The sequence below is a fragment of the Rhinichthys klamathensis genome, unplaced genomic scaffold (assembly GCF_029890125.1).
Source record: "Rhinichthys klamathensis goyatoka isolate OS25496 unplaced genomic scaffold, OSU_Roscu_1.1 h1tg000830l_1, whole genome shotgun sequence".
NCBI classification, from domain to species: Eukaryota; Metazoa; Chordata; class Actinopteri; order Cypriniformes; family Leuciscidae; genus Rhinichthys; species Rhinichthys klamathensis.
In genome coordinates, this window is record NW_026607212.1 from 319599 (window position 1) to 332739 (window position 13141).

The 13141-nt window shown below is 37.5% G+C and overlaps 1 protein-coding gene across 2 annotated transcripts; it reads right to left on the reverse strand.

Annotated features, from left to right (window-relative positions):
• Positions 1-1220: 1220 nt before the first annotated feature.
• strip1 (striatin interacting protein 1) lies at positions 1221-13141 on the reverse strand. Of its 2 annotated transcripts, none has more exons than XM_056243726.1 (21): positions 12995-13141; positions 9252-9321; positions 9054-9128; positions 8752-8886; positions 8532-8652; positions 8387-8455; positions 7735-7841; positions 7495-7622; positions 6015-6197; positions 5705-5925; positions 5557-5622; positions 5412-5475; positions 4426-4497; positions 4268-4342; positions 4087-4184; positions 2780-2906; positions 2382-2482; positions 2143-2209; positions 1961-2065; positions 1657-1861; positions 1221-1530 (listed from the first exon to the last, which is right to left on the reverse strand). In XM_056243726.1, exons 1-21 carry the CDS (start codon positions 13097-13099, stop codon positions 1283-1285), a joined length of 2442 nt encoding a protein of 813 aa, XP_056099701.1. In that variant the 5' UTR covers positions 13100-13141; the 3' UTR covers positions 1221-1282. The 2 variants fall into 2 exon arrangements, with proteins under 2 accessions (XP_056099701.1, XP_056099700.1); XM_056243725.1 differs by having other exon boundaries at positions 1221-1533.

Here is a 13141-nt window from a genome sequence, read left to right on the forward strand (position 1 = left end):
GAAGGTGGTCTCTCAAGCAAATGGTCACACAACCCCAAAAGGTGCAACCTCTGAATGCAAATTTCTTTTGTTAGTACATGTTTCCATGTGAAAGGTTTGTCTAATGAAATGCAGCAGGAAGTTCGGGGCCCTTTTCTGTATTTCAGATTGGCCCGTGAGGCTGAGAGTGAGAGCTCTCAGCCTCATGTATTTCTTACTGTTGGGTTTGCATCTGCTCTCTATTTCAGAGTATTTGATGTTTTGTATTGATTATCTTTGAATCGATTATGAAATTGGCATTATACATATACCTGACATAATAAATTGTTACATTTGATTATTCTAACTGACGTTGACATTATTTTCATTGAAGAGTTAAACGGAATAGTCAAACATTTGCTCATAATTAATGATCCACATATATCATTAAAAACCTTGGCAGTAAAAATCTGATTAAAACTGCCGCAAGGATATTTCAGTGGCTGGCAGTGACTGTGATTTAAAAAAAAAACATAATTCTCTCTTCTGACTATAGTTTATTTCTCTATATTTTTTCCTCCTTTTAGAATGTCATCAAAAATCTTTCATGGATTTGACCTTTTCTGTTCGTGGAGTGAGTAGTTATACATTGAATGCTGTCATCTGACGACTATCGCTTATGAGATTCTCTGAAATGTGAAAAAGGTCTATTGATCTTCCATTGAAGGTAAAACACTAGTGATGGTAATGCATGGTTTTCAATATGAAATAATGTTAGCACTTCTTTAGACTTTCTCCCTATTGAAAAAAGAAATAAAACAATCAGCTTAGGTACAAAATTATCCACAGGCAAACCTCCAAACAATCTACCTCCAAACCTATTTCCAACTTTAAAATGAGAGCAGATATTCCTTAACTTTGACTTTTAAAAATGACTGACAAAAACAACAATGGTTCACAGAGAAGATTGTTGTATTGCATTGAGTATTGTATACAGAGCCAATGAAAAACACATCAAAACACTCTAGGATAAATACAGTCTTTCACAATAAGATGAGATTTAATATTCAGTTATAGAGAATCAATAATCAAAAGCAGCAAAAACAAACAGAAAAATTAACTCTTAGCACATCTGTCAAAGCTAAGAGTAAAAATAATAACAATTATTCGCAAGTTTACTACAGGCGAGCCGTTATGTTACACAAACAGACACACAGGAAATGGTCCGTGTTGTTGAACTCTATGAAGCATAGTGTTGTTTTACTCTGGTAATGGTCATTTTCACAATTGCTGTAGGGAAGAGGTGCTGAAACACTGCAGGGGTTCACTGCAGGAGCTCTTCCCAGGAAATGGGTTTGGAAAAGACCTCACGCTCTAGCCAGAGGTCATAGTTCATTTGGAAGTCTTCTGGAAGGTCGATCCGCTGTCCCAGCACACTTTGCAGGCAGTTGTCCACCGGGAGGAATTCTGGGTTGCTCTGGTTCTTGTCATAGCGTCGGCTGTTGAACCGCTCAATGTTGGCACGTAAGGCGCATTCTTCTGCTTGGAAATCCCACGGGCGAGCGTCCAGGTCTGCTGTCGGAGAAACAGAGAGCACGTTTAATTCTGACACCCAAGTGCTACTAAAATTTCAGGTTTAATGATGACGCATCAAATTGTTTAGTGAAGACCCCCGTCCAGTTTCTTCCCCCTACTCACCGTTTCCATAGGCCCAGTCGTCGTTGAGGCGATGGCGCACTTTCTGATATATCGCTGACATGGTTTTCATGTTGCTTTTCCTCCATTGCCGCCCCAGATACTTCGTCTGGACTTTGAGCAGCTTGAGCACATAGAGCTGCATCATGGCCTGCTTGACCTTCAGCGCCCTCTTCAGGATGGGAGCTGATTTGAACACCACCAACATCTAGAAATAAACAAAATTTGAATTGACCACTAATGGATGGCTCTCTCCAGCAACATTAAATGTTCGTGGTTTGCATGCTTGATTTGTGTGGTGTCTCACCATGGTCCTGGAGTGCTTCCATTTGGTGAGTTTATTGAGGATGCGCAACAGATTAATACAGGAGAACAAGTTCCTCCAGCAGAACTGATTATTATCACCAGCTTCCTGTAATCAAAACACATCAAACTGATCAAAGAATAGCTCAGAGGAGCATTAGACACATTCAGGTGTGTTTTTCTCACCAGACTCTCAGCGGTGAGCTCTGGAAGCTCGTGAACGACACAGTGCGGGAAATCCAGAGCCGAGATACTGCCGAAGAGATATGATATGACAGATATCATTACCCATAAAGCATCATGAAAAATTAACTTCTTAAAGCTAGTGCAAAGTAGTAATGCAATCTTCATACTCCAAGTCATTTTGACGCATGAACAGATGTTTTGTGAGCCTGAAATGAACAAAGGTTGACTTGAAGTTTTACCTGTTTTTAGCGGTGATGTAGGACATGATGTTCTGGTTGAAGAACTTCAGGATCAGCGGGATGCAGTTGGCAAACACCAGATGCTGCGCCATGTATTCAAACTGCAGGAGAAAACTTGCGTCAACATTCTCTTTTTACTTGCAGCTGTTTTACTATAATTATGAAGCCCAAAATGGTGTCACTAGTCAAAAATATCGTCTTTACTATGGTGCAAGCTAACAAAAAGTGAGCCGGACCTCAATATTTAAAAGGCTTACAAACACCTCAAATCACATTTTGTATAATAAAATAATAATGTCAAATGGTTTGTGTGAGTTGGATGTAGGTTATGGTTAGGGTAAAACCAACATCTAGAAAAGCTCGTCACGAACAGCTTCAAGTACAATGTGTTTGTGTACCTGATAGACGTGGTTGAGTTTGAAGTGTTTCAGTAGCAGCAGCAGTATGGCTGAAATGGCTTTGACAATGATTTCTTTATGGCGATTCACATCTACGCCCAACTTCATACTCTGAAGAACCGTAGTGCTAGAAAGAGATACCAGACAGGCCGTGTCAAACCATGCACAAGTAAGGTACGATCATCACATTAGTGAAATTGCGGCAAAAAAGTCCATCGTCTATTGTCAATAGCGTAGTTGTAAGAACCATCAGCTTTCTGTTGTTCTGCGTATAGAATTCATGTGACCTTGAAACATTCGGATGAAATGGAACTTTTCGGATCACATGGATTCCTTTTGGAATGTCTAGATTTCACCCACGAAAATTCACTGAGCAACGGTAAATGTGACAACACCTTTAGTAAAGTAAGTAAGTCTATGGAAAGTGTTAAAAATACAATTATACAGCTTAGTGACATTTTAGTTTCTGCCCTCGTGTGAAACTCCCAATCAAAAACTAGATATCAATATCAATCAAAATATATCAATATTTCAATCAAATCAAAGATATCAATCAAATATATATAAATGTATAAATATACCAATCAAAAAGCCATCTATATTAGAGATGCATTGATGTATCGGCCAATAATCCGTATCGGTTGATAACAGCAATTATTTACTATCGGCCAACTGTTTAACAGCCAATGATTAGGGCCAATTAAATCCTGTCAATCAAAAGGCGGAAAAACGTGTTAAGAGTAAAAAAAAAATAGTGACAAACGTCTAACATTATAGTAATATTATAGTGACCTTAAGAAAATCAAACTATTGGTATCAGTAGATATCATTCTAAATAATCTGCAATCGGTATCAGCGGAAATGTTTTGTATCAGTCTCATCTCTAAAAAAAAAAAAAAAAAAAACGACAACAAAATTACTAAAACATTTAAATGTAAAAAGAACATCTACGTATATGAGAATTTAATATATTAATAAATGCTACAATAGTATCTAAAATTATCCTAAAATAGCTCTTATTTTAGGTACAATAATTTCAGAGTGAATGTCATGAATATTTATTACCCAGGAGTTATTTTTTACAGCATCTGATGCCATGAACTCACTGTTGCCATGTCAACCAAGTTGAGCTATTCAACTTTAAACACACACACACACAGTTTGTAGAATCACTTTGATTCAGTTCATCAGTGGTATGATTCATTCACATCATAAGCTTACAAGCTCCAGTGAAGAATCATTCAGTTTGATTCACGGAATTCCAAGCACAACTACATCTGCAACTGTGCCGTTTAACAGTGTCTTACGGCATTTCCTCGGGCAGCACGTCCGCCAGGATGTTGATGGAGTCAGTCTTGGCTTTGGATGTGGGAGCAGCAGCCAACAGTATCTTGAGCAGAGCGATCTGAACACACACAAACAAGGTCTGTCAGTATGAGAACGGCTCAAATTCAGTGCGACTGGTGTGTGAACTGAACAGACTCTCACCATATACTGTGGTAAACTGGGTAAAATACCCTGGTACAAGAGCTCTGTGGAACACAACTCCAGCTCCTCCTCACCCTGAATACACAAACACACACAGAGGGTTATTAAACTCATCATCAGATGGCATTTTGCAGTTCTATCAGTGTACGGTCACTTACGCCAGAGAGAGGGGTCTTCTGATACTCCTCTTCTTTAGCGATCTGGACCTCAGCGATTGACACATACTTGTGCTGAAACAAACACACAAACTAAATGTTACAATGAATTTACATATGCATCTCAGAGCATTTAGCCACAAGAGTGATTTTTACTACAGTTAAGATGTGTAAAATCAAACAACAGATAGTTGAAATGGTTTAGGCTACTGTTTTTATAAAATAGTAACAACAATGATGACATAATGTAACAAAATGATGTTCAATAAAGTTACATAATAATTAATATAATCATTAAATCACAGTAAACAATTCTTCCACCAAATAATACTATTTGTTAATCTTACAATTTTAACTAATACAAAATGTAAATTGATTTATGATCAATACAAATGTTCACTTTATTAATTCTTTTACAACTTACGAACAGTTACAAATATTGTATTAATTAAATTTAGTTGATAATTGTATTAATGCTGATAACAACAACAACAATACTACAACTTATAATAATATTCACAATAAACAATTCTTCATTGCGTTTGATTTTACGACCAAAATGTTGATTTTTTTTTTGTCATCACAAGAACACCTTGCAGTAAAAAAAATATGGGTTGCAAATATTTTATTATTAATTTAATACTTTTACTATTGTTTGAAGGAATCAATGATCAATTTATTTATTTTTTAAAAATTTAAATTTGAATAAAATCACAAATGACATAAGACATTTACAACCATTTTAACTGAAACATTGAAACCATGTAAAAAAAAAAAAAAAAAAAAAAAAAGTATAATAATTTAAAAAAATTGTTAAAATGTAACAAAAAGACACATTTTAAATTGGTCAAACTGAATATTAGTCTTGCCTAATTCAATCAGAATTAATAAAACTATTAATTTCATAATCACACTTTTTCAGTTCAAAGCTAGTATTGATGCGTGAAGAAAGGGTGGAGTTAAGTTAAGTCATGGATGATATTAATTACCTGTTTGAGAGTTTTGATGCTTTCATGTATCGGTCTGGGCAATCCGACCACTGTATCCGTGTCACTGCAACACAAACACAAACACAAACATGCATCACTAAGGCTCACAGGAAATGAGCAATTGAGTGGCATACAACAGACTCACTTTCCCAGTGTGTAACCGATGAATTTACTCCTGCTGGAGTCCAGGAAGTTCTCAATATCTTTTTCCCTGTTAAAATGAACAGACACCAACTTACATTTGAGAAAACCATCAGATAAACCATATCAAACGGATGAAGTCGAGTTTCTACCTGACTTTCGGAGCCCACGGCAGGCCCTTGGGAAAACAGACCCTCTCAGAGGGAGGGTGCGGGATGGGCGGCGGCATGACCTCGTCGCGCTCCAGCGGGAAAGCCTCCGCCTCTAGAGAGTTATCGTTGTCGTCGTTTTCCTCTTCGTCTTCGCGGGTGTCATCGGCTTTATATGGGTCCTTCTCGTTAAACGCATCCAGATTGTCCTGCTTTATAAGAGCCTGAAGAAACAGATTTAAAGGGTTCACTTTATCGTTTTATTTTCCACTCCACAGGTTTCCGTCAAATACTGTATATATGTGTTAGTGACCTTGTGTTCTCTCCGGGCACGTCTCTGTTGTTGCTCGATGAGGTCAGAGGCGGACGCCGGCGGGGACGCGGCTCTCATGCTCCGCACCACACGGATACTGTCCTCCGGCAGCGGCGGGAGATCCAATGACACCCGTCTACTGACCTTACAGCCCTGCAGCTGCTCGAACCCTCCCAGAGTGAACTGGGATGAGACCGGAAACACACAGACCACAAACACTAGGGCAGTTAGGTTTCAAAAAATCTTTGGAATTGACTTCAATTCCATGTTCTGGAATTGTCAGTGGTTCTGGAGTCAATTCCAAGAATCGATTCCTCACTTTTTAAAGAGATTTTAAGAGAGATGTTGACATAAGATCATTGACCAGACCAAAGTGATCTGTGTGTTTTGTCGTTGTGAACTGAGCTATAATCATCGCAGCACGTCCAGTCTGAAATACCACTTGATGGCCAAGCACACACACACACAGCTGATGCCAATTCTCCGCCCCCTCGTCAATATCAGGACCTCGTCAGTATTTCTTTCACCCTTTACAGTGTTACATTGTGTGAGAGATTATTTGCTCCAAGTGAGAATGTTAGTGTGAAATTGAACACAGTATTGTCAATGTTGTTTTCAATAAAAAAACATTTGCACAAAGCAAGCCGATCCACTTTTCCATGTTGAAAAGAGCATTAAAATGAGAAAAAAAAGAATGGGAAAAAAAGAAATCAAGAGACATTTAGAATAGATAAAAATGTGCGATTAATTGTGATTAATCGCGAGTTAACTATGACATTAATGCGATTAATCGCGATTAAATATTTTAATCGTTTGACAGCACTACAAAAAACTAAAAGTGTAGTAAAAGTATAATGTTCATTTTTTTTTGTTAAATGTACCAAACAGACACAATTTAAATTGGTCAAACTGAATATTGGTCTCGCCTAATTCAATCAGAAATATCACAACTATTTATTTCATAATCCCACTTTTTCAGTTCAAAGCTGGTATTGATGTGTGCAGAAAGGGTTGGGTTATGTTAATGAGTCATTAGTCTGCTCGAACCCTCCCAGAGTGAACTGGGATGCGACGGGAAACACACAGACCATAAACACTAGGGCTGTTAAGTTCCAAAATGCTCAAAGAATACTTTAAAATGTAGGCCTTTTATTATCAGGATCTATTATCTCTTAATGTCAACGGCTGCAATAGTTTTTGAACAGATTCAACCATCCAAAAGTAGTGGTTTGCGGAAATGAATCAGACTTTGCATCACTATTAGCGAGTGACCGAAAGGCAAATTAATAATTAGCTTTATTGAACTGAAAAAAGGCTGTTAAAGAGGAACAGATTCCCTTTCTGTTCCTCTTTAGGAGGGAATTGATCCTTTCGAAACGATTCATGACTTGAAATTCTTTTTGGAATCAATTCCCAGCTTTAACAAACACAAGAATCTGTCTTAACCCAAAATTAAAGTTATGAAGTCCGTCCTTCTCACCAGGATGGTCTTCCAGAGCAGCAGCAGGACTTTCTTCATGGGGAAATGGGGCGCGTGGCCACTGCAGAACTTGGTCACCATCCCAAACAGCATGACGGAGACAGGCTCATGGTTATAGAGAGGAGAACCTGCCAGGAGGCGTTACAGGGACATTCATAACATTTCTACTCTTCCATACTCAACACGCATCTTCAAATAAACAGTCATTTTTCAGATAATCTTAGTCTAACGAACACTGACCAAGCTCAGATTTGAAGGTTTCTCTAATGGTTCTCCATTCTGGACTGTCTGTGGGTTCTTCACGCTGGATGGTCTCCACTATCAGGTACATGATGTTCAGCAACACCCTGAAAACACAAGCATGCACAGGGTTATGGAGGACTGTGAGTACGTCTTAAAGGTGCAGTATGTAATATTGACAGCTAGCCGATAAAATGGGTACTGGAGTCCAAAATATTGGAGAGATCTGCTCCCCATGCTGCCTCGACACTCACGCAGGTTGCCAGATTGAGGACACGCAACAAGAACGAGCGCGATTGACAATGGAAAGTTGATGTTCCTTACACAAAGTTGATCAGTTAATGCATTTGCAATGTTTTTATTGGTGAGGCTATTTAGGGAAAGTAGAAACTGCGATCCCTGACCCAGTTTGTTTGTTGGCTTCAATGGGTGTGTTTCTGCTAACTGGCAACCCGGTGTGTCGAAATACTATTGGGTATATTTATAGTGGGCGGGATCACACAGAGCAAAACAAAAAAGACATTCCAACACATAACACACATTTTTACAGAGCGCCTAAGGGGACATGGTTTTGCGTCCTCTCGTAAATATCACATGGAAAGTGCGTGGATGGCCAAAGTATACTAAATGCATGTAACGTGTGGTGTTGTACCTGAGGTCAGTGCTGTCGGCCAGTGAGATGGCGGGTTTCCTGACCGCACTGCTGCACGCAGCACTGTTACTGAGAGACATTTAACAAGAGTTATTTTAGTTTTCACATGTGTAATATGAATGTTTGCATGTGCAGTTCATCTCACTCGATCTCCATGTTGAGCAGCTCCATTAGCGCAGTGAACGCTCCCACATCCAACAGCAAGAAGACGTTATACCTCATCCAGTGCTGCACCTCCAGTTCTGAAGAACACTCACCAAATGTACCTGAAAAAAACACACACCATCAATCCGAGTCAGAGCTTATTAACACGAGACTCAGGGGTATTTCCAATCCAATCAATGCATATATAATGCATAGTTTACCTTGAGCCATGTACAAGATGGCTCTGGCAACTTTTAATCTGCGTTCTCGGCCGATCACGTCCAGTCCGTCCAGCAGACGCATGGCATGAGTTTTGTGGTGAACCAAATCCAGTTCGGTCCATTTCTGTTCGGGCACTGCAAAAGCACATGAACATTTGCTCTTTTGTGACTTACTCATCATCTTGCAAAAGCCAAAAATGTGCATCTTAGATGCACAAATAAAAATAAAAATTTCAATAATGAAATGCGAGTTTGTATAACTTTGAAACAATCGAGTGAAAAATAATTAGATCAGTACTTACTATGAGTGTGGAAATCTTCTTCGAAGCACTTTCTGTTGAGTAGAAACTCTGGTCCCTCTGTGTAACTGTACAACTCTACAAACAGTTTAAAAGAGGAAAATGCATCATTGTAGTCACATTTGGTTAATGAAGGCTGAAAGTTTAATATAATATTAGTACAGAAGAAATGAGCAGAAAATCAAATGAACGAACTCTTACCTGACAGTTCGATTGTCCATTTATCTGCATCTGAATATTCAAACTCCAAATCAGGAGTTTCTGATAAACCCTGAGACACAAACACGGAGTCAGTGTAACTGTCCAATAGGAGCTGACAATTCAGTCACAACATTTAAGGACAGACAGAACAGGCCACATTCACATTACATGGATCAAGTGACCCAATTCCTAATTTTTTCCCTCCCATGTGACACAGATTGGATATGACCCACAAACGTGTAAGCAGGAAAAAAGCACATGGTATTCTCAGATTGGTTTCAGTCCTATAAATCGGATATGTGCATTTGCGTCTTCCCTGTAAGCAGACAGATCGGATATTCCTGTCCACGTCACCAATGTCGGATATTCCATCCTGTCCAATGTCATACGTCATTAAAACCAAAAGCTACGGTGGCGAATGATGTCTACTCAGGTGCTCATGACTCTTATCAATGGCGCAATGGAGGACGAATGATCAAACCACTTAAGAGACCAAATGTTTTGCTGACCTTTAAAGATGGTGCGGAAAACAAAAGCTTGTATTATCATTTCATCTGCGTCCATTGCAAATCGCACCATTTTTTTAACTCGCTTTTCGGCCTAATATTTTCCGGGTCAGAACCTTGGGTTGTTTTCCCAAGTGTATAGTGTAAATTCAGATATTATCGGATATTATATGGGTCAACTTTATGCAAGTTGCAAGTCTGTTTGTCGTCAAAAAAAAAAAAAACGAAATAAACAAACAAATCGGATATAGTCAACAAATCAGAATTGGGCATCAAGACCTGCAATGTAAATGCAGCCTTGTTTGAAATGAGTTATCCTTGTGAAAAAGAAGTGCACATAACTTTATGGAATATGCACTTGTAGTGCATTTCAAATCTTAAAAGTATATTTAAAAATGTTTTACTTCTTGCAGATAATATAATATTAATGAAACAATACGCAAGTAAACTTAAGGTACACTTTCATCACTAATACTTTAAGCAGAGCCGGACAGTAACGGAGTACATTTACTTGAGTACAGTACTTAAGTACAATTTTGAGGGATCTGTACTTTACTCGAGTATCATTTTTGGGGAGTACTTATGACTTTACTCAAGTACATTTGAGAGGCAAATATTGTACTCTTTACTCCAATACATTTCTATCCATAACCGTGAGTACCCGAGTAAAAAAAAAAAAAAAGTAAAAAGAAAAAGAAAAATCTCGGAAACCCTCAATTTGTTGTTTCCCTCTCAAACGTGATTGGATTGTGCAGGCGCCACTGATTGGGACAGCCTATCAGCAATCACTTCCAGCTTTCCGCCAAAGTCAACTCCATGGTCAGATTTTATATTACACATTAATGTAAGCCAAGCATTTGGTTTGATGTTCTTGAGTATGTGGTGTGTTTAACACAGTCAGGTTCAAATGTGGCAGTGGCGTAGCCACGAGGGATTTCTGATTTCTTAAAAAAAAAACTTTAGGAGGCAAAATATATTTTTACTGATTATGTGAATTACACTGCGCAAACCAAAGTAGGCTACTACCCAGCGAATGAAGAAGGGTTGGCGCTCAGTCTCCACAGTACATAAAATATTAATTTTGTTTTATTTTATTTTTCGGGTTTGCATTTATGAGGAAAAAACAATGTTATGGACGTGTTCTCCGTTAAGGACGTGAGCGCTCTGAAAGCGGCATACAAAATGCTTTAAAACTTTCACAGAGACATCAAACAGAAAACACAAAACCTTTCTTTAACCTGAATTTCGTTTTGCATTAATTGTATCTTAATTTTAATCAATGTTTCATCAACCAATTGCCTGGGTTTAATAAATAAGAAGTAAATAGCAGACGATAGATAAGAAACGGAGGCGCCGGCACGTGAACTGGATCTCGTCTCATAAATGAACCGAAACTCAGTGTATAAGGTAGCCTACTTGCCTCTCACAGACATGTCTACTTTTAAACAGAAAAATTCAAAACGAAAGAAAACAGACTACAGACTGCTCTCTGCTTATGTAATCCGTATGAAATGTGCATTTCTCTCTGGCGCGTTCACTACTGAAGATCGCGAGTCAGCATCGTCAACTTCATCTTAGCCGACACTGACAAAGAAAACACTTGTTTATTAACAAGTGTTTATTAATAAACAATTAAAATATCTCCTTGCTATATTTTACATATTCATAATCATTCCTTTTGCCGGTTCTTTGTGACAGCTTTTAGGTGCTTTATTGGCAGCGCCACCCTTACATGTGGTGTGTGTGTGTGTGTGTGTGTGTGTGTGTTGTCCCCGCATTTAAGATGGGACCCCCCATAAATTTAATTTAATTAAATAAAGCAACATGGTAAAAAGATGAAAATGACTTGATTTTACTTTCAATTCCTTTTACATTCTCCAAGGTATTAACATTAACATTTTTCATAACTCCATGTAGGACGTTTCTGTGCATAAATGTAAGCACTGTGGCAGTAGATTAGTAATGCAATATTTAGAAAATTTACTCTTGTACTCTTGATACTCAAGTACTTTTAAAAACAAGTACTTTAGTACTTTTACTTAAGTAGACATCTGAATGTAGTACTTTTACTTGTACTTGAGTAAAATTTAGCAAGGGGTATCTGTACTTTTACTCAAGTAACAAAGCTCTGTACTCTGTCCGCCTCTGACTTTAAGGACATTTTAAATAATTGTTTTAATAGTCTTTTGTTGTGCTTTCAAGTAAACTTATTTTGATGTATTGACTAACACAATGTTATTTGATATTGCATTTAAAGTTAATATATTTTAAATGCACTAAATTGCAACTTCATTATTAGAAACTTGTAATTTCTAATATATTTAAATTCACGACATGCAACTTTCAATGGAAATTACATTAAAGTATATTTTAGTATACTAAAATATATACATGTATGTATACATACATATACATGGTATATGCATATACATACATATACATGGTATTTGCATATACATATATATACATGATACCATAAATGCTGCAAAATGCGAGGCGAAATGGCAAGAAGAGATAGACTTCACAAAGAATCATTTATGGGCAATGTTAACATTCAGCAGTACACCTAACTTTAATATTTCAAAGACAACAGAATTACGAAATTGCACATAAAGATGTACTTAATTAAGCATGATAAAACAAACTCTTACACGATAATACATTTTAATCTAATTGCAAATAACATGCACTGAAGTGTCAAAAAACATTAAAAAATGTCATGAGTGTGTGAAATAAATGTAAAGTAAGTTATGCAAAAGTCTACTTTTTCACAAGGGCAGACAGAGCGATCATCAGACAGAGCGATCATCAGACCGTTCATCAGTCAATCAGCTGATTATATAACGTTAGTGTCAGAATCAACACGAGAAGAGATAGACTTCACAAAGAATCATTTATGGGCAATGTTAATTACATTACGCAATCATTTCATTGTGTTTTTCATTAACGTGTTTGTGCATTAATGAATAATAAAAGTGGTTTAATGAATATTCAAAAATAACTGTTTTATTAACGAGATAATTACTAACCATTGTTCATGAATACTTACATTTTTATATTTGGTTAATGATGCACTTTTCATTTTTAACTGTTGTTTATTTAATTAGCGTTGTTTAATCACTTTATACATTTTATTCTTGGAATTTCTGCTGTTTATGCTAACATTGCTGTCAAAACAAACATTAAACTGCAAAAATACAAATCATAGGGATTTAAACAGCTTCGTTTGACTCTTACCTCAGAGTCTTTCCTCTGGTTTCTGGTGAACTCGCCTCGCATTTTGTTCGGTAACATTTGATTTTGTTTCTGTTTGTTGTTAGCACATAATCCGACACCCTCCATCTTCACTGCACTTCCTGCTCCCGCTCACCTCTCGCGCTACTT